Source organism: Molothrus aeneus, chromosome Z (assembly GCF_037042795.1).
Source record: "Molothrus aeneus isolate 106 chromosome Z, BPBGC_Maene_1.0, whole genome shotgun sequence".
NCBI classification, from domain to species: Eukaryota; Metazoa; Chordata; class Aves; order Passeriformes; family Icteridae; genus Molothrus; species Molothrus aeneus.
Window position 1 is genome coordinate 58,653,068 of NC_089680.1, and position 20,213 is coordinate 58,673,280.

Here is a 20,213-nt window from a genome sequence, read left to right on the forward strand (position 1 = left end):
GGCCAAGCATGTCCTGGGGGGCATCAGGCCCAGCACTGCCAATCAGGCAAGGGAGGAGATTGTCCTGCTCCGCTCTGCCCTGCTCTGCCCTGGGGCAGCCTCATCTCGAGTGCTGGGGGCAGTTTATGTCACTTCAGTATAAGAAGGACATTAAGCTTTTGGACAGCTTGCAGAGGAGGGCCAAGAGGATGGTGAAGGCCTTGAGGGGAAGTCGTATGAGGAGTGGGTGAGGTTATTTGGTCTTCTCAGCCTGGACAGGAGGAGACTGAGGGGAGACCTCATTGCAGTTACAACTTCCTCATGAGGGGAAGAGGAGGGGCAGACACTGATTGCTGCACTCTCTGGTGCCCTGTGACAGGAACTTAAATAAATTGCATGAAGCTGAGTTCAGGCAGATTTAGGTTGGCTAGCAGGAAAAGGTTTTTTACCCAGAGCATGGCTGAGCACCACCCAGGGTGCTCAGGGAAGTGGTCATCAAGACTGACAGGGTTCAAGAAGAATTTGAAGAATTCTCTCAGGCCCATGATGTGATTCTGGTGTTGGACTCTGATGATCCTGGTGGGTCCCTGCCAACTCAGCATATTCTATGATTGTAAAACAATCGTATCTTGAATTTTTTCTATCTCCTTACTATAGGGCAGGAGAATTCAACTACTGTTACTCTACAAATTGTTCGAGAACAAGGATTTGTTGGGGACCTTGCAGTCCAGTTGAGCACTGCGCCAAACTTTGAACTCCCACCCTCCAATCGAGCAACAGAAAATGAGGATTATATACTGGAAAAGAAAACAGTAATTATGGCAGAGAATGCAACAGCAGCTTCTGTCATAGTCACTATTTTGCCTGTGAGTAGACTAACAATTTCTTAAGCTATTAATATCTTTTAAGGAAATGGAAATGGTACTGAATTTATACTAGTAGTATGACTTAACATTATGGAAATGGCTGTGCTGGGACTCTTGCAGCCATCTCTTTCAAAAAACCTTGCATACTCATCACTGGGAATGAGCCAAATTCTTTGTTTGATTATAATCCAAAAATTTGCTTATAATAATGAAAAAGATTATGTATATTCTTTAACTGTATTTAGAATGGAGGTACTGATTTTCGAGTCATGGCTTGGTTTCTGAGATCTAGCTGACTTTCTCATAGGTAGCAGTAACAGATGACAGCCAGCACTGCTTTCCACTGTTCTTGCAGATCTGGAATCTGACTTGTCAGCTTTGATTTCAAAATCTCAGCAGAAGTATCTTTTCATCTTTATGGTATGAAGCCAGAGATTGGTTATATGGTCCCAAATACTGAGAAGTTTTGAACAGGTAGCAACCTACAAGTAGTCAACTGTACTATATTGCAAGGTATCATTAAAAAAAAAAAAAAGACATTTAAAACTCTTTTTCAGGATAATATTCCAGAATTACAGGAAGGATTTATTATCAATATTACTGATGTGCAGCTAATCACTTTGTCTGAAGGACAGCCAAGTGTGAAGAGGCTTGGATTAGAAATAGCTGAAATAACAATTGAAGAAAATGACGATGCCAGAGGAATATTTAATTTTAATGTTACAAAGGTAAATAAGTCTGAATGAAAAACATGTAAAGTGGCTTTTGAGCAAGACGGTCTGGTTTCTCAGATGATTTATGAAAGTGTTCTGATTAGCTTTATGGTACTAAATTGTTCTGGGTAAAATGGCCAGATACCAGACAAACAATTCTTTCTTAAGAGGTTTGTCACAAATAATACACAAAATTTATTATGGAGCTGGCATTGCTGAAACCAATGTCAAAAAAAGGGATGTCAGGAGGTCATTTAATCCAGATTTTTGCTCATAGCAAGGTCAATTCTAAGGCCAGACCATTTTACAAGTATTTCTTCACTTATTTTTAACTGCCAGTAAACTTAAAAAAAAAAAAGTTTGTTGAGACACGGCAATTTCTTTTTGAATATACAGGGTATCACTGGAGCTGTTTCTGGTTATGAGGTACCACCACCACAAAATGTACTAAAACTCCCAGTTGTTCGACAGGCTGGGAGGTTTGGGTCAGCAACTCTGTACTGGGAAGCCATTCTTTCAACTGCCAGCTTTGAAGACTTCACACCATCATGTGGAAACCTTACATTTGCAGATGGACAGGTATTCACTTGCTGAAAGTTTACCTGACTTTGGGTTACCAGCTTAAGATTTTTTCTATGTTTTATCTCTATCAGAATTTTCACTGTAAACATATTATTTTTGGCCTTATGTATGTGAATGATGGTCCCAGCTTCAGTTTTTAACATGGAAAACCAGAATATTCAAAACCATTGACCATATAGGCTTGTGTGTCTTTGGTACTTTGGCAAGTGAGGACATAACTTCTAATAATAAACCCTGTTACAATGAAAATTTGTAGCGAAATCCACCTTCGCTATAAATTCTCAGAATAAACCTATATGTTTTCTTATCTGTGTTCCACACAAAGTGTTAAATTTCATGCTGCACCTTAGAATACTTATTGTACACGAGGGATTTTGATTTTAAGTGAATATAAGTGGTCCTTGGCAAAGGGAAGGATATACATAGTGTGCAGAATTTTGACAGAATATTGACAATATTGTCAACATGCACTTTCTACTGAGTACCAAAGCAGAACATTCTGCTGGTTTTAACAAAAAAGATTTACATTGATGGACTGACAAACAACTACTGAAATTATATCTTCTTATTATAAATATACAAGCATAAGAAGAAAAATTAACAGGTCAGCATTGTCTATTACTAGATACAATTTGCCTATTTTAATTTTTTGTCAAACAATTGGTAGAATATTATAAATGAAGCTTTCTCGCTTTTTTTTTTTAACATTTCTACAGGCTACAGGAGAAATAGAAATTACAATCATAGATGACAATGAAGTTGAATTCCTTGAGATATTCAAAATTGCCCTGGTGAGGGTAACAGGTGGTGCAAGACTTGGGAATGACACCCTGGTAACTGTTGCTATTCCACCAAATGATTCTCCTGTTGGGGTATTCAGGTTTGAAGAAAAGAATGTGAGTTTGATTTAGGCTGCACTCCTTTCTGCTAGACTTGGAGTGGGTTCGTGTCACTAGCATATAGCTGATTTTTGTAAGCCTTCACTGCAGTGGAAGATGTGATTTCATTGAAATGATATTAGTGCTTGTCTTCATCGAGCTGTGTAGGATGGTAGTAACAGTGAAAGTGCTGCTGCATAAATGTAGATTTCTCCATGACTGAATCAACTTAATTCACTATAATAACAATTCAGGACATCCTAGGAAGGATTTTTGATGGTCTGTATAATAATCTGCATTACTGAAAGTAAAATTTGGAAAGAAATTACAAAGCATATCTCATCTTAGTTCTTGCAGTGCTTCTGCTCTCCCTTTTGCTGGTACTGAGCCTGCTGGTGACATTGTCTGTAATTGTTTTGGATCACAGTGCATACAAAAATCACTTGAATGACTAGTCCTTGCTACCAGAATTCAACACTCTCCTTACACCTGTTATGTCCCTATCCACTTTCACTCCTATTATTTAGAATTGTCATTGATAATGTTCTCCACTGTTCATCTTAAACATGTATCCATGTAATATGACATAATCAATGCAGCTTTTGACTTTTTTCAATACAGTCTTTCCCATATTCTCCTTCTCTTTCTCCATCAGGTAACTGTGAAGGAACCTGAGACACCTGATGACTCTGCTGCAATTGTTTTGCTCAATGTAAGTCGAAGTCAGGGAGGAAGAGGAGCAGTTACAGTGTTATGGATTCTCGAGGAAGCAGCCAGATATGATCTGACCCCTCTAAATGGTACCCTTCATTTCAATGAGGTACTGCAATAACTTATTTATCTATAACTTATATAAATAATAACTTATTTATATTAACTTATACACCTTCTACTGGTGTATATTTGTATGGTTGTTGTTACTTGTTGATAGAAGTACAGGGTTACTAAGTATTATACACTAGAAAAATGTCAGTTTGAACTGGTGGGGTTAGAAATATTCAGGCTTCTTTCAAGATGCAATGGAAAGCTGACATGCTCTTTTAATGCAGAATAATGTAATCATCAGGAAGGTAGATCTTCAAATCTCCACTGTTTTTACTATTAAGAAAGAGAAGTTGAAACTACCAAATGAATATAATGATTACAGAAACACTTATTCCAGTAAAGTATCAAGCATTTTTAAAAGAAAATTTGTATTGAAAGAGTGAGAAAGAAAAATGACTGCTCAAAATCTGCAGATTAAAAAAAACCCAAAAGCACCTTCATAACTTTCAAACTAGACAATGTTATTTAATTTGTATTTCATCGCAGGTTGCAGCTCTGAACTCAGAGTTAAATATTGGATACTATGTCAATATTTAAATATAAATATTACAGTCTACTCAAAATATTTAATGAAGAAAAGTATTTTAGCAGAGCATAATGTATTTTCTCTCAGTATAAGGGTTTTTTTCATTAAATCAATAGGTATGCTGGTTGTTTTACTTTGAGTCAGATGAAAAATAGATTTTTTTTTCTGGTAAAACCATTAGCATTTGGCAAAGTTTTGCTGTCATTTCTCTACTGGTAGGCTTTCACATTTTGTCTTGAACATTTATACATGCTTGAGTATAAGCATAAACTGTATGCATGATATACTAAATTTATATATTTTTGCCACTTCCCACTGACAAAAATGTGGATTAGGCAGAAATTTGACTAATATATCTAATCTTAATAATATGACTAATATATTTAATTTTACTAATATATCTAATCTTAATAAAATAATCCTTAGAATATGTGTTTACTATTGAATAGGTAGTTTCTCTATAGAAAGTTTCCTCTAAGTTAAAAAACACCTATGTGATTACAATTTCAAAGGAATTTCAATCTTTATTTAGTTGAAAATAGTGAGGGTATTTTTAGAGTGACCCGCAATGTTTGAGAGACAATTTTTACTGGCTATCAATCTGTGAGAAGAAATTTCAGCCAGATCAGATAAGCTCATGTTTTAAAGTACTAAAGAATATGTCAAGCATTCTTAACACTTGATATGTTAAGAAAATTTGTTTTAACGCTGTATTTTGTTTAATTTCATTTAATATATATCCATGTCTTTCTGGTCTTTACATGATGCAGACTGAGTCCCAGAAACTGATTATTTTACATGCAATACAAGACGGTCTGCTGGAGGGGAATGAAACATTTACCATTCAACTAGTCTCTACTGGTGATGCAGAGATATCTCCTGTAAATGGTAAAGAGTTAATTCAGTATCTTCTGGTTTTAGATATTCTATATGAGAACTATTCTAAGTCTGTTCATATTATTTTAGTCTGCAGTGCTTAAGTATTTTGTGGGCCTCTAGTTGGTTGCAATTGTGAATGTCAGTCTTTTTCCCTAATTTCCTTACCTAAAGAAGTCAGAGAGTTCCACAGCTCCTCTATGAAGCTAATGTTTAACTATTCATGCCACAAAATTTACCAAAGGTAAATTTCTTAGTTTTCACTTACCATGAGACTAATTTTTCTCTTCATAGGTGTTGCAACCATCACTATTATGGGAGATGAAGGAGCTTCTGGGGTGATTGGGATAGCCCATTCATCCCAGTATGTTTTGATTGGAGAACCTTCAGGAGGTTATAATGGAACTGCTCTTATTAGGTGGGTACATATCTCATTTTTTCAAAGAAAGAGCAACAGCCCAGATTCAAAAGCTATGAGACCCAGCATTTGGCAATTTATTGAGTATTGCATTTTATCATAACTTCTATAATCAGTACTATTTTAAAAAGTAGGTGATTGGTTTTAAAGAAGGGTAGAATATACCATGTGTGTATCCTTTCAGTATTAATGGAGAGGTCCAAATATTCCTCTCTGTCTTCAAGTTATTTACAACATCACCAAAGGATGCACCAAAGGAAAGAGGATCTTAATCAAAAGAAAGGGGTTAGAAACTGTGACATTTAAAGGTGCTTTGTGCTTTCTAGAATTTGATTCAGGATTTTTGCCTGAACAGTATTTCAGCAAATTGTTATATTCTAGCATAAACAGTGTGGGAATGGGGGTTTTGGTGGAAACAATATGCAATTGTTTTATTCAATCAACTGAAAACAGAACAAAAAGTTTTAGATTCTTAGAAGAATCTTCTAAGAGCATTGGAATAAAAGATTATGACACTTCCAACAAATATAAAGCAGCAGAACACCTTCTGGTACTGGTCCAAGAAGTCCAAAAGAGAAAACAATGCTTTGTGCAAGAAGTAGTTTAAGATTGTGTTATGTGCAGAATGTGCAAACAAATCTTTACTGTGACTTATCCAAGCATTATGTTATTATAGGGTTTTAGACAAGCAGCAGACAGAACATATCACAGAAATTCTCAAAGAAGTATTCTAGTATCCTATATCTGCCTTATAGATCAAATTGCCCCTGGCATTACCCTGACATCCAATTGCCCTTCTCTGGAAAGAGAAGCAGAACAGAATCTCTGGAAAAGCACAACAGAATGAAGAGAAATCAGTTTTCAGGCCCTATCTTTGGGCTACATATGGAAAGAAACTTGAAAGACCTCTTGGTAAAAATACAGCTGGAGATGCCTCCTGTCATGGTTTGACACTGGCACAATGCCAGTGCCCCCATGAGAATACCCTCTCCCTGGTTTCTGCTGTGAGATGTGACCAGGAATAAGCAAAGCAGGCTCCCACTTAGGAAAAAAAAAATATTAACTAAACTACAAGGGAAAGGAAAAAAATAAGAAACACACAAGGAAAATGAAAACTTCACAAATATATCTCCTCCTCCTCCCCACCAAATTCCCAATACAATACATCCCCCAAATCATCAACTCTCAGTCCAGCACCACTCTTCAGAATACTCAGTCCTCAGTTCATCAAGAGGAGGAGTCCTTCTTGTGCCAATGGTGACCTGTTCTTTCATGTGCAGCGCTCTCACCACTGAACTGCTGCTCACCACTGGCTGCCCGATGCCTCTCAGTGCTCCTCCACCCTTCCATCCTGCAGGGGCCTTCCCCTCCCTTCTGTCCAGGGCCCGTCCTACCTCATCCGGCCACATGGCTTCCCCTGCCCTGCCCAGCCCGCAGCCAGGCAGGGGAGCTCTGAACCTTTCCCTGACTGGAACCCAAGAGAGCCTCCCAGGGGAGAGCCCTGCTCTTAACCCCGTGTTCTCAGAGGCAGATCCAATATCCCAATGGCCACATTAGGTGCCAATATTAAAATCTGAGCATCCATTGGCCTAACCACAGCATCCCAGAAAACATACTTCCTGTTAAACCACCACACCTCCAAACGCAGAGAAATAAAAGAGAACTTTAGATATGTTCTGAAAATGCCTGAAAAGGGAATTCTTATGTTCTTAATAGCGATTAAGTACATTAAAACTGAAGCTTTTATAGTGCTGATAACATTTCTTCCATGCACAACAGTATGATATACTATCTTTGTATTGGATATTAAATAATAAAGGTAAAAATAAAATCTGTGTTTGTGTCCTTACCTGCAGCCTGGTACGTGGCCCGGGGATTTTTGGAGAGATCATAATATATTGGAATATAACACCTCCTCATCACACAGAATTTATTGAGGTATCGGGGACCTTGACCATGCGCGACAGGCAGTCTGCAGCAGTTGTTCTAATACAGGTATATGAGAAATCTGATCCCAGTAGCTATTCCAAGTACATTCTTTTATTTTCTTAGGATCTTGACTAAAAATTATTTATATCTCTCTCTCTCTGGAAATGGTTTAAATCCTTCCAGCTATTGTTGGTTCTTTCCTGTAGGCTGTAGATGACAACCGTCCTGAGGAGAAGCATTACTACCAGTTTCAACTAACCAGAATCAGTGGTGGAGGACTCATAAATGAATCTAGCAGCCAAGCAAATATTACCATGGCTGCCAGTGATTATCCATATGGAGAGTTTACATTCTCCCATGAACTACTGCAAACAACAGAAGATGAAAAATGGGTATTAGATTAAAATTCTTTCTTATATAAAATTACTGATAAATATCAACATTGTTGCTAGAATTATGTTCAACTTTAGAAAGAAAAGAAATCAGTCTCTAAAGTGACTGTGACTATCTGTTAAATTGCATGTACTCTGTACTTGATAAATCATATTGTTGTTACTGGACAGAACCATTGAAAATATGACTTTAGAACATCTTGTAAATGCATCTGTAACAGAAAACAAAGCCATTTTAAAAAGAAAATATTCTCTTTCCCTCAGGTTAACATCACTATTGTGCGTTCCAAGGGATCCTATGGCAGAGTGCATCTTTGCTTTCAGATAATTAGTGGGACTGCAGAGGAAGGAATGGATTTTAGTCCCACAATAAGGGAAATGGTGTTTGAACCAGAGGAGGAAAGTAAAATTATTTGGATTGAAATTCATGATGATGACTTTCCTGAAGGTCCTGAAAACTTTTCATTGGTGATTACTGAAGTGGAACTCCAAGGAAGGTAAAGTTAAAATTTCCAGTTCATTTGTTACAAGCAGAAAAACAAACTAGAAAAACAAACTATATTTGGATTCTGATCTAACTGAATAAAATCACTGCTAGACATTTTTTCTGCTTTACTGTAAAATTTTGTAATACAGCTAAAATTGTAATCATAATAGAAAATGGATGTATGGTAAATCCATTTATTTTAACATTAGTGTAAAAGTATTGCTGATTAAGATTTAATAAAACTTAAAATCCATACATTAGATACAAATTGCCAAGTTGCAAGAAATTTCATTAAAAAGATGAAATGAGAAAGAACAAATGAAATATATAGATTTCTAGTAATAATTCTTGCAAACATAATAATATGAAGAAATGTGAAAAAAAATCTTCAGTAGTAACTGTCAGAAAATAAAATTGTTTGCAGTAATTAAAAAATCGTCACACACATATCTTTATACTTTCACAAGAAGTTTAAAATGTATTTTTATGGGGTTTTTTTATGTTCTTGCAAGTGGATTTGATTTTACTGTAAGAGAGAATGGTCTACAGGTGGATCAACCTCCAATAATAGGAAATATCTCCACAGTATGGGTCACTATTGCAAAAAATGACAATGCTGAAGGTATCATAGAATTTGATCCGCAGCATGTCCTTCTACAGGGTAAGTTTATCACAAGTTCTCACTATATTTTGGAAGATAAGACTTTGGCATGAATTTTGAAATTATATAAATTATATAAATTTTTCTCAATTATTTTTATAGTGGAAGAGGATGCTGGAATAATCATGATTCCTGTTTTGCGAAAGCGTGGAACTTATGGCAATGTCACAGCTGATTTTCTTTCTCGAAGTATTTCTGCACTTCATGGTGTAGACTATGTAATTCATAATAATACTGTAATTTTTTATCATGAACAGAACCAGTCTTTTATTTACATCTCTATTATAAATGATGAAGAAAGGTAATTATATTTTCAGATATTTATTCACCAATTTACTTTTGATTAAGTCTTTTTTAGCATGCATTAAAAAATCTACCCATATGTGTTATAGAGCTTGAATTAGAAAACACATTTCTGCAGGCTAAAAAATCACCTAAGGGAGAAAATCATCTAAAGGGGAAAAAGAAGATGTTATATTACAGTGACATAGTTCCTGTTAAATAGTATACAATCATGCATGCAATCAAATATGATTTTTAATTACATTATAAGAAATGTTGGCGTCAACAGTACTGCTCTGAAGAATAAAATATTTTTCCATATTTTTGTTTAACTTAATGCTAGTAGAAAATAGAATAATGATAGAATTTCAGAACTGTGATATCTGGAATATTTTTATTTCGATATCACCATTCTATGCAACTAGAATGAATCTTCTACACTGCACCCATGGAGATGATTTCTTTATTCCTTTAAACACATTCAGTTGGTTGCATGATTGAATTACTAAGTACTGTTTTGATTTTTTTTTTCTTTTCTCTCAGATATCTCAGAATGTCTTTTCTAATTTTTTTTTCTGTGCAGTGAATTTGCAGAGCAATTTGAAATTCAACTGACAGGAGCTACTGGTGGAGCTGTCCTGGGGCTCCACCTGGTGACCCAGGTCACCATTGGGAAAAGTGACTTTCCCCAGGGCATGGTCCGATTTCTCAACCAAAGCCAAATTGTTCTTCCCAACCCTGACGCAATCACAACGGTGTCCCTGGTGGTGGAAAGGACTGGGCAGTTGGTGGAGGCGCAAGTGGGTCTTGCCTGTAAAAGACTAATAGTTTTCCAGTGACTATGTCAAAAAGCTCCTTCATTGTGCTTTGAGAGCTTTCTTAGTAACTTATTTCTAATAGTATAATTACAGCTTTTTATTAAGCATGAATTGCATATAGCTGCAGTATAACAGAAAGTGTTGTTACCCTTTTAAAATCCTCTTTCTTCTCCTGCTTCCCTTCTTTTATTATGGTATAATGTATATTGTTTTGAACTAGCTCCTAATCCCACAAAAATTATAGTTAACTTCATGTACTATTACTAGTTTAATTTAATTCAGGAAATTGCTTACTATGAGTTTTGTAGAGTATTTTTTTACTCTATACAGGCCACTTATAAAGTGAAGATATAAATATAAAGCAGGGTGGGCCTTTCACAGTCTTGTCAAATAATTGGAAAATTTGCATTATAAACCATGAACTCTTCTTCTCCATATATAATAATTGCCTCAATCTTTGACTTTTTCTAGAAGTCATTGGAGAAAAGCAAAAAACACTTAAATTAACAAAATAATAATTGTAAAGTCCTGAATATAACCTCCTTAAAGGCAATCTAATTTGTGAAATTGCTGGAAATGCTGTGGGTTTTGATCAGGCTGAAGAAATATGAATGATTCATAATTTTCTTCATAATCTGAAGAAATTTTCTTTATAATCTGACTTTTATGATAGAAAATATTTGTAATTTTTAGACTTGACATCACACTTCAAAGGGAAATGGTTTTGATTATGAGTACTGATGTGGGAAGTTCTGCAAAAAAAGTCATGAAAGAGAAATAGACACTGGCCTTTGTGATTCTTGCTATATGCTAAAGAAATCTTAGTTTTTTTTCTATTACAAACATCTAGAATTTAATAAACTGACATTGTGACTAACACTTTAAAATTCCCATTTGTGAATTGACATGTTTACTTTTTCAAAGGCTTCATAAAGTAAATCAAAGGCTTCAAAGGCTTTATAAAATATTTTGTCCCATAGAATTAATTATGACTATTTTGTATCCTGTATTAATAGCAAAGACTTAAACATAGCTAAGTACTTTTGGTACTCTGTCACTTCTCCCCTTGGGATGCTGTTATAATATACCACCCCTGTAAATCTGAAACTGATCTCTTCCACAGATTAACTGGGACATTTTGGGACCCAATTCAGAAGAGATTTTGTCTCCTCTGAATAATGACATTGGTGACCCTGTGAATGGAACATTCTATTTTGAAGAAGGAGAAGGAGGTCTGAAAACAATTAATCTGCAAATCTATCCTCATGAAGAAGTTGAAGTTCAGAAAACCTTCATTATTCGACTGAGCCTTATGAAAGGTGAAACAGAAATAGATTCTAAGGCAAACAGCATTACATTAATAGTAAGTTATTATCACTTCTCTTTCTTCAGAGATTTCTATTGATATTGGTATTTATAAATGCAAAGCTTTTAAAAATTAATCCCAATGATTACTTAGTCATTTGGCTTTTTGACCTTTGTAATACTTTGATATATTATGTTCAATTCTGAAAGAAAAAAGGGCAGAGAATCTATCAGTAAAAATTGGAATAAAAGTGGTGAGCTGGCCCTCCTATTTGCAGTTTTCTATAGTTCTCTTTGGAGAGAGCATGGATTGAGCCCACATTTCTATGTGTCAATGTGTTTATCATCTGTTGTGATTTAAACCCAGCTGGAAATTAAACCCCACTCAACTGCTTCCCTTCCCCTACCCTCTCTTTTGAGAGGGTGACAAAAAGCAGCTTCTGAGTCAAGATAAGAGAAATTTACTTGAAAACACCAAAGAGATGATGGACAAACTCTCCAGGCTAGACAACTTGGCCTGCACCAACCATCATGTGTGTGTGGTAGGTAATAGCGATCTGGACATGCCCACACAGCACCAGGCTCTGACCCCTCAGAAGTTACAAATAGGACATTGTCACTCTTGACATCTCTTCAGAGGAAGGGAGAAAGTCTGGCTTCTCATAGTACTAGAGAAATGCAGATATTTTTGAGAGTTATCACAGACAAATCAGTGCTCTAGAGATACTGCAACTAAGGAAATATTTATAAAGCTGCTGTAAGAAGCCCTCAAAATAATCTCCCCTGGAAAAGGTATTTTTTTTTTATTATCTGGTCTGAAAGACATTGATGGAATTAGCTCTTCCACAGTCCCCTTCAGGAAGTCATGTTGCCCCAAATTCTTTTTGCAGCTAATGGTTCATGGAGATGGATGTGGATGAGCTCTCTCTCCCATAGTTCTGAGTTTGCAAACTCTTAGTATTAGAAGAGTTTCTGTATACTAATTCATGGTTGCCTGAGCATTTTCTGCTTTAGAATCAAAATACTCAGATGTAGCATTTGAAATAAAATTTTGTTCTTTTCCTTCTTGGACAGGAGAACTGAAAACTGAAAAGAGACATTCAAAATTTTCTCTGCTGTTTTTGGAACTAACAGATATGTGCCCTGTAGCATCTAGCAGTTAAAATATCAGTAGGTTCAACGAGAATACAACTCACACTACATTTCTAGGTTTTTAAATGTTTGTTTACCTTTTTACAGGTAGAGAAGTTTGGTGATCCAAATGGAATTGTACAGTTTGCTCCTGAATCATTAACAGAGAGTAATTTTGCAGAACCCTCAGGAGACGAAGGGCCACAAAATATTACACTGTTTGTCAAACGAATTCAAGGCATTCTGGGGAACATAACGGTATTCTTACCCTTTTCCTAATAAACAATGTAATCTGAAATCATCCTTGAAGTTGATGTATGGAAAAATATCTCATTCTGTGCCTTTCAATTGCTTGTTTCTCAAAATTTTTTTTTTAATGTTGTCTTTTAGACTGAATTTAGGAAGGGCTTAGCCCTGGTACTTGTGGTTTGGAGAGTCATATTCAGTCTTCCCTGGTCAGGGGAAATAAAAGAAAAACAATACTGCTGTACTGCTCTTGCTTTCTTTCTCTCCCAGTTTGCTTTTGATGGAAGAATAAGAGACAGTACTTTCATAGTGAGTTGTCTTTGATATCATCGCATTTTACTTTTTTAGACAGAATCAGACTTCCTCAGAGTTTTCTGAACCACCAATGACAAAACATTGGTTTTTACCTAAAGTTTAGAAGTTTTAACAGGAACTCATTTAATTTAAAATAAAGTGATCAATTAATAGAAACATCTGCTGTGTTTAATGAGAGTTCATTCCTTTCTTATGTGAGGAATACTGGAAACAGAAAAAACAGCAATGGTATTTTGGTGAGAAAAGAGAAATACTTTTTGAAAAATGTTCATAAATTCCACATAGTCTTACATAAATTTTCTGAAACTAAACAAAGGAAATATTTATATTCTTAACACTGTTAATGAAATAATACACTCTTTTGAAAGATAGTCTGTGTGATAGGATATTCTTCCTAGGCATACCTAAAACAATTATTATTTTACCCATTTAAAAGCAGTCTGTTCCCTATCCTGTCTATACTGAATTCTGAATTTGCAAGTTTCTGACTTTGGAGATTATTTTTCTTTCTTTTATGTTTTGCATTTTCTATACTAATTTCAGGTTTACTGGGAAATATGTAGTGAATCTGACCTCACAGGTGACTTTCTTGAGACAGAGGGATCTGTTGTCATTGCTGACCAGCAGAGTACAGCTGAGATAATTATCTACCTTTTACCTGATGATGTTCCAGAACTGGATGAAAGCTATGAGGTACACCTGATATCAGTGGAAGGTGGAGCAGATTTAGACCATGAGAAAGGAGTTTCAAAGATCACAGTGTTTGCAAATGATGATCCTTATGGAGTGTTTGCCCTGTACTCTGATCAGCAGTCAGTATTGGTAGAAAAAGCCCTGGATCGATATGTTCAGATTAATGTGACTCGGCATGCTGGGGCATTTGGAGAAGTGATGATTGAGTACCGTGTCATATCCCTTCATGACAAAGCACTAATTGAACCCGAGAATGAGGTGGGATTCCTTACAATAACGGATGGTGCCAGCTTTGGAGTAAAAAGAGTGCCAATAAGCAACCAGGTGTGTATTACTCTTTTAGCTTCCGTGATATCTGTTCTTTCCATTTGTTTCATCACGATACAAATAAGATAAAAAACTCTCACTAATATCAACTGTGAAGAAGCAGAAAAGAGAGCCTTGACGTTATGAATTTCCTCTTTATGGAGTAGAACTGGATTTGAAAATCAAATTTTCTGACAGTAATTGCAAAATCACTGTTATGGATGTGTTCAAATAGTTTAAGTTTCCTTACATTGTTGTTTTGTGTTACTATGAGTTCAACATCTTATTATTATATGAATGCAAATATTTTCTTAAGTTTCTTTGGATTGTAAATAATGATCTGTCATTTGTGACCAATGAAGAAAAAGATAGATATATCTGCAGTCTCCTGTGTTTCCTTATTGTTTGTCATTTTTATCACAGTGTTACATCCACTCTTACATTCTCTTACAACCATCTTAAATATTTTTAATCCTAAGGATTAAAATCAAACCAAAGGTGGCCAGTGTGTCAAATGCAACTTTTTAAAATGGCAATAGTTGCTTTACAAACTCCTATTCCAGCAAGATGGCTTAACTGTAATTCTTTGAGAAACATAATCAATGAAACACTTGTCTTGAAAATGCTTTGTATGTAAACAAACAAGAATCTGCAGGTTGCTTTTTAATTTTTTGCACTGTTGGATAATATTTTTAGTGGAATTAAATTTCTACCTTTTTAATGAAATTCTCTCTCTCAAAGGCATTTATTTTACTGGGCTCGAATTTTACTCTGGAACTTACTAATGTAAGCCTGGTTAGGGGAAGTGCCAAGGATGTGCCTAAAATATTAGGAATAGCAAAGTCTGCTGTGCTGCTTATTCCTGAGGAAGCTGCCAATTCACAGGTCAGTAGCCTGGTTGTGATGTCATGTTCCTACCACAGAAGAAAGGTACACTTCACTGCAGAAGATACCTGTTCTAAGAAGTCAGTGAAGTTTTCATTGTAATGAATATGATGGTAGAGATCCTTCCTGTTATTACTTGCACTGTATGTTTTTCTTTCCTCTGATAAAAATTCTTATAGAAACATTTTAATACAATTGGAAAAGGCCTCTTCATATGTAAAATGAAAGTAGTGTAAGTATTTACATGAAAGGGGACTTAAAGGAAAATAAGTAAATCTGGACAATGCTTCCATAAGTACTGCAACCCCAGAGTAGAAAATAGCATGAATTCAGTATTATGTGCAAAAAGACATGGAATATATGTTGGGTGTTAATGCACATGTCCGTAAATTTGGTAATCATTGAGTGATGAATTTTCCATTTATCTATTTCATATGAGAGTGAGAAAAGATAATTTTCCTACTTTGATACGGTATATATGCTACCATTACATTTTTTTTATGTCAGGCAAAGGCACGATGAGGTTTTAGCTCTTAAATTTTATTGAAGTTTTTATTTAATGTTTTTAATTATCTTTAAGAATTATTGTAGTTTTTAATTTACAATGAAACTTAAGTCAAATAGTCTTTCTGAATACACTGTTTTCAGAAGGACTATTGTATACCATATACTACTATATATCCATTTATCATTAGTTTTTGAATATGCAAATTATCTTCACTCCTATTTGCTGCTCAGAGAAAAAGAAAAATAGATCACAGTAGCAGGAATATTTTTGTGTACAGTGTCATGTGGTAGCAACTTGCTTTTCACTGAATGTATAATTAATAACTTATTTTAGACCTAATTATATGTATATATCTATATATGTGGAGAGAGAGTAGTACAGTTAATACCTGTGAGCACTGAGGGCAGGCTTGATTTATTTTTCTGCTAAACAAGAGACACAGATTGTATTCACTGTTTCCAGTACTGAAATGTCACTCATACGTGGTCCTTTTCCCTGCAATCTAATTGCCTGAAATCTAAAATTTGCAAGTATTATTAAAGAGTTCATATGAGCTCTTTCAAAAGAGCATATTTATATGTCCATAGATAAATGCACATATATTTATGTATATGCGTCCATCCTTATTGTAAGATGCCCATTTTACAAAAGTTACTATGTTTTCACGTATGTTATTGTCCATTTTTTATTCCATTTTCTGATAAAATCTACTATGTTTTCACAGGTTGGCTTTGAATCTGTGATATTACGACTTACAAACATTGTAGCAGGGACAGGCCATGCTGTCATAACCAGAAGAGGAGTTTATGGCACTGTTATAGTTAGCTGGACTTCAGGATGTCCACCAGACCTGGTCACCGACTCTGTTAAGCTAGGCAATATTACTCCTCCATTTGGTGAGTAATTGCTGAAACAAGTTATATACAGCTACAAGGACAACAGCTATGACAGTTGCCTAAGTGATGATACCACTTTTTAGTTATTTGTACCTCTGCATGTTTCCATTATTAATGAAGACTCATTAGAATGAAATCGTGTGATCCAATTTTTATCTGTAAGGGACATATTTACTTTATGAGAAAAAAAAAACTTTTCTTTATAGACACAACGCTATGCCCCTGAAGGACAGTTTTCTATAGGAAAGACCCTTATCATGAAGATTTCTTTACCTCAGTGAAATCGAATTGTGACTAAACTTCCTATGTCAGTGTGTTTCCAGATAAAAATAGAATTCCTGTTTAGTGATTTTGACTGTCTCAATCATTCTCCTTTCAGGTACTGTTGTATTTTCCTCTGGGGAGGAAAGTAAAGTGATTTCATTTCAGGCTACTCCAAGCCTAAATAAATCTGAGATATTTGCCATCACTTTAACAGCAGTGCACAGCAATGTGTCTGGTGGGGCTCGCCTGAGGTAAAGATATTATTTACACTTTTGAGTTGCACTGATGCTGTAAGAATTATGACATGTATAGGGGCATATACCTCATACAAATCCCTATTAAATTATAGGTATTAAAATTTAGCTAGCAAATTCGAATTCCTTCTTTGATAATTTCTATGTCTTGTCTCACATGGAAAAAAATGTCAGTACTGCAGATCTGATCTGTCTGAAACTGAGGCTTTTCTTCAATTCCTGTCTGTTTCCTGGCATTGGGATCTGAGGTACCTAGAACGTGTCTAGAACAATGGATACAGTTAGGTTGAAGAACCAAGATCAACAGTTTTAACCAGAAAGCTGAAGAATAAAATAAACTGTCAATTTTCAGTGTCCCTAAATATCTATATTTAGAAGATCTTAGATGACAACCATTATTTAAAAGAAATCAAATGAAATAAGAAATGCTCTAAAAATGACTAATTTATATTAACCCCCTTTTTATTCTGAAAAATTAAAACATTACAATCAATGTAGTTTTTTGGCTCACTTAAATTGTTATTTGTTCTTCAAACTATTTTGACTCTTCTTTATTGAAGATGAAAATGTATAAAAAATGGGCATGGAATGACACTGTGGCACTGTAGGGAGAAAAGTACTGGCTTCACCATATTAAAATTGAACTGGCAAATCTGAAGGAAGTCAGGAATGAATCAGATCCCTAAATTCCTCAAACAGACTCTTTCTCCTGTGTTTGTCCCTCCTATGAACTCGAGTCCTCAAGCACATATTTACTGTGCAAGTCAAATACCTCGAGTGTATGAGAATAACTTTTCCTAGAAAACTTAAGACTGCATCCCGTATCAATTACTTTGAAGGTTTTTTGGCTTCCTAAGTGGTGGAAGGGTCTCATCTCTTAGCCAAATCCACTTACTGTAATTGTGCCATTTGGTAGCCTCTGGCATTGAATAATGGTTAAGTTCTAGAGATAAAGGGATGACACAAGATTCAGCAGAGTCAGTCTAATATTTTGCAATAAGAAGGGAATATATTTAATATGAACAGAGTAAATCTTAAATTGCATTGATAACAAGACTCAGATCTGAAAAAAATGTATTTTGGGTAATATTGTAAAGAGGCAGTATTTCAAAGCCGCACTGTATATTTGAAAATAACTTCCTGTCCTTCTCTAGCTTCCTGGCTAAAACTGTAAATCTGCTAGCATCTGTCTACTTCACAGCTTGCCCTTGGTACAGGAGGTTTGTTCAGTGTTTAGAACTGGTGTTACTTGTAGTGACTATATTATATTCCTGTATTATGTTCACAGTAGGAAGATCTACTTTCCTTTGCCTCTCCATTTTGTCGGGAAGACCATATTTTATGTATCATTTACTGAGTATCCCATCCTGACTTAGGATGCATTAAGCATGAGGAGGGCTGCTCTAACACTACAAAAGCATTTTTTAGCTAACTTCTTTATGTCTTGCTTTGTATGATTTCTATTTCTTCTCTCTACCATTGCACATTTTTTAATCTGCTTTCTTACAGCCATCATTGATTGCTCGCTGAAAATTATTATGCTTGACTGTTCTGCTTTTTATTACTTGTATTTCTCTCTCAATATGATATTGTTTCTGTTTCAGATCAGGATTTACAATAGCTAAAATTGAGCCAATGGGGATCTTCCAGTTTGATCTTAACTCAAGATCAATTTCAGTTGAAGAAGATGTTCAGGTAGTCAGACTATATGTCCAAAGATTGTTTGGTTTTCAAAATAATCTTACTAAACTGACATATCAGACCATTCCCGGAAGTGCCAAACCACTAGAAGACTTTATACCCATCTACAATGGAGAGCTTATGTTTTTACATTTTCAGACAAATGCGGTGATAGAAATATCCATAATTGATGACACTGTGTCTGAAATACAAGAATTTTTTTTTGTAAACTTGACTTCTGTGGAAATTCTGGATGTTCAACCTGCAAACCTTGACTGGAGTCCCCGTTTGAATCTAGCTTTCAGTGTTGCAACAGTTAATATCCTGGCTAATGATATTCATCATGGAATACTAAGTCTGGGGCCGGAGTTTATTTATGTTGAAGAAGATACAAACAACAATATCTCCAACACAGCAGTGCTTCAGGTCAGAAGGACCAAGGGATTTACTGGTGATATTAAAATTACTGTTAAAACCTTTGGGGGAGTGAGTGCGCAGAGTGCAGTAGATTTGTATCCTTTTGGAAATGTTTATGGAAAATCAAACTTCACATGGGCAATGGAAGGAGAAGATTTTGAAGAACAGACAATCTCTCTGACTTTGCTGGATGGAGAAACTGAAAGCCAGGTGTCCATTAAAATTTTCGATGATGATGAGCCTGAAGGACAGGAATCATTTTATGTTTTCCTCTCAAATCCTGAATATGGAGCTCAGATTGTGGAAGGAAAGGATGAACATGGATTTGCTGCTTTTGCAGTAGTAATTATTGCAGGTAATATTATTTCCCCCAGGAAATGAGTAAATATATTTGAATTAAATAACAGTAAATAACTATATGTTCTCATAGCAATTTTCATGTAAAATTGGAATTCTATATGACAATAAGCAAGGTATTCTAGTCCTAAATCTAACATTTTCCAGATGAGAGGAAGCATCTAATGCACAAAGCCCCCTTAGCATCCCTTAGCAGTGTAACTCAAAATACATCTATAGGTGCTGCTTATCTCTGTTCTTGTCCTTTATGAAGGGAGAAGACTGAGTGAAACACGTGTGTGGTGGGTCAGGGACAGTGATGACCACACACCCAATGTTCATGTGGCAACAGAGAGCATTTAATAGTTCAACCCCTCTTTAAAAATGGGGTATTGCTGGATAGCTCATTAGTCTGATCTTTTAGCATGGCCCAGGTCCCAGACAAGTGAGATGTCTGCAGCTTAGGATGGAATGTAATCAGTTGAGGTTCCTGTCTGTCAACCCAGGGGCCAATTTATGAAACTGGCTGGTTTCTTATTTATATCTGAATTAATTGCCCAGTACAAGCCAGCTTGTACTATGGGATACTGTGACCTCTCCTCCTTCCTTTTTTTATTAAAAATTGCAACCTGCTCTCTATCACCCATCCACAAGGGCCCTTTGCAAACTGGGTGACAGAAGGTAGGATGGGGTTAATTTACATGAGGCTATGTATCACTGAAACTGCAGCCTTCATGTCTAGGAG

At 35.6% G+C, this 20,213-nt stretch overlaps 1 protein-coding gene across 1 annotated transcript in view; it reads left to right on the forward strand.

Moving 5' to 3' along the window:
* Positions 1-20,213, forward strand: part of ADGRV1 (adhesion G protein-coupled receptor V1) — a 276,070-nt gene that overhangs the window by 90,673 nt on the left and 165,184 nt on the right. Inside the window, exons 56-75 of the mRNA XM_066568694.1 lie at positions 637-845; positions 1,403-1,573; positions 1,955-2,137; positions 2,857-3,036; positions 3,674-3,838; positions 5,140-5,257; positions 5,540-5,663; positions 7,520-7,658; positions 7,799-7,984; positions 8,249-8,481; positions 8,984-9,132; positions 9,235-9,433; positions 9,998-10,214; positions 11,356-11,595; positions 12,777-12,926; positions 13,773-14,246; positions 14,970-15,113; positions 16,346-16,517; positions 16,897-17,032; positions 18,640-19,487. Of these exons, the coding sequence (XP_066424791.1) occupies positions 637-845; positions 1,403-1,573; positions 1,955-2,137; positions 2,857-3,036; positions 3,674-3,838; positions 5,140-5,257; positions 5,540-5,663; positions 7,520-7,658; positions 7,799-7,984; positions 8,249-8,481; positions 8,984-9,132; positions 9,235-9,433; positions 9,998-10,214; positions 11,356-11,595; positions 12,777-12,926; positions 13,773-14,246; positions 14,970-15,113; positions 16,346-16,517; positions 16,897-17,032; positions 18,640-19,487 (4,437 nt within the window). The remainder of the gene's footprint in view (positions 1-636; positions 846-1,402; positions 1,574-1,954; positions 2,138-2,856; positions 3,037-3,673; positions 3,839-5,139; positions 5,258-5,539; positions 5,664-7,519; positions 7,659-7,798; positions 7,985-8,248; positions 8,482-8,983; positions 9,133-9,234; positions 9,434-9,997; positions 10,215-11,355; positions 11,596-12,776; positions 12,927-13,772; positions 14,247-14,969; positions 15,114-16,345; positions 16,518-16,896; positions 17,033-18,639; positions 19,488-20,213) is intronic.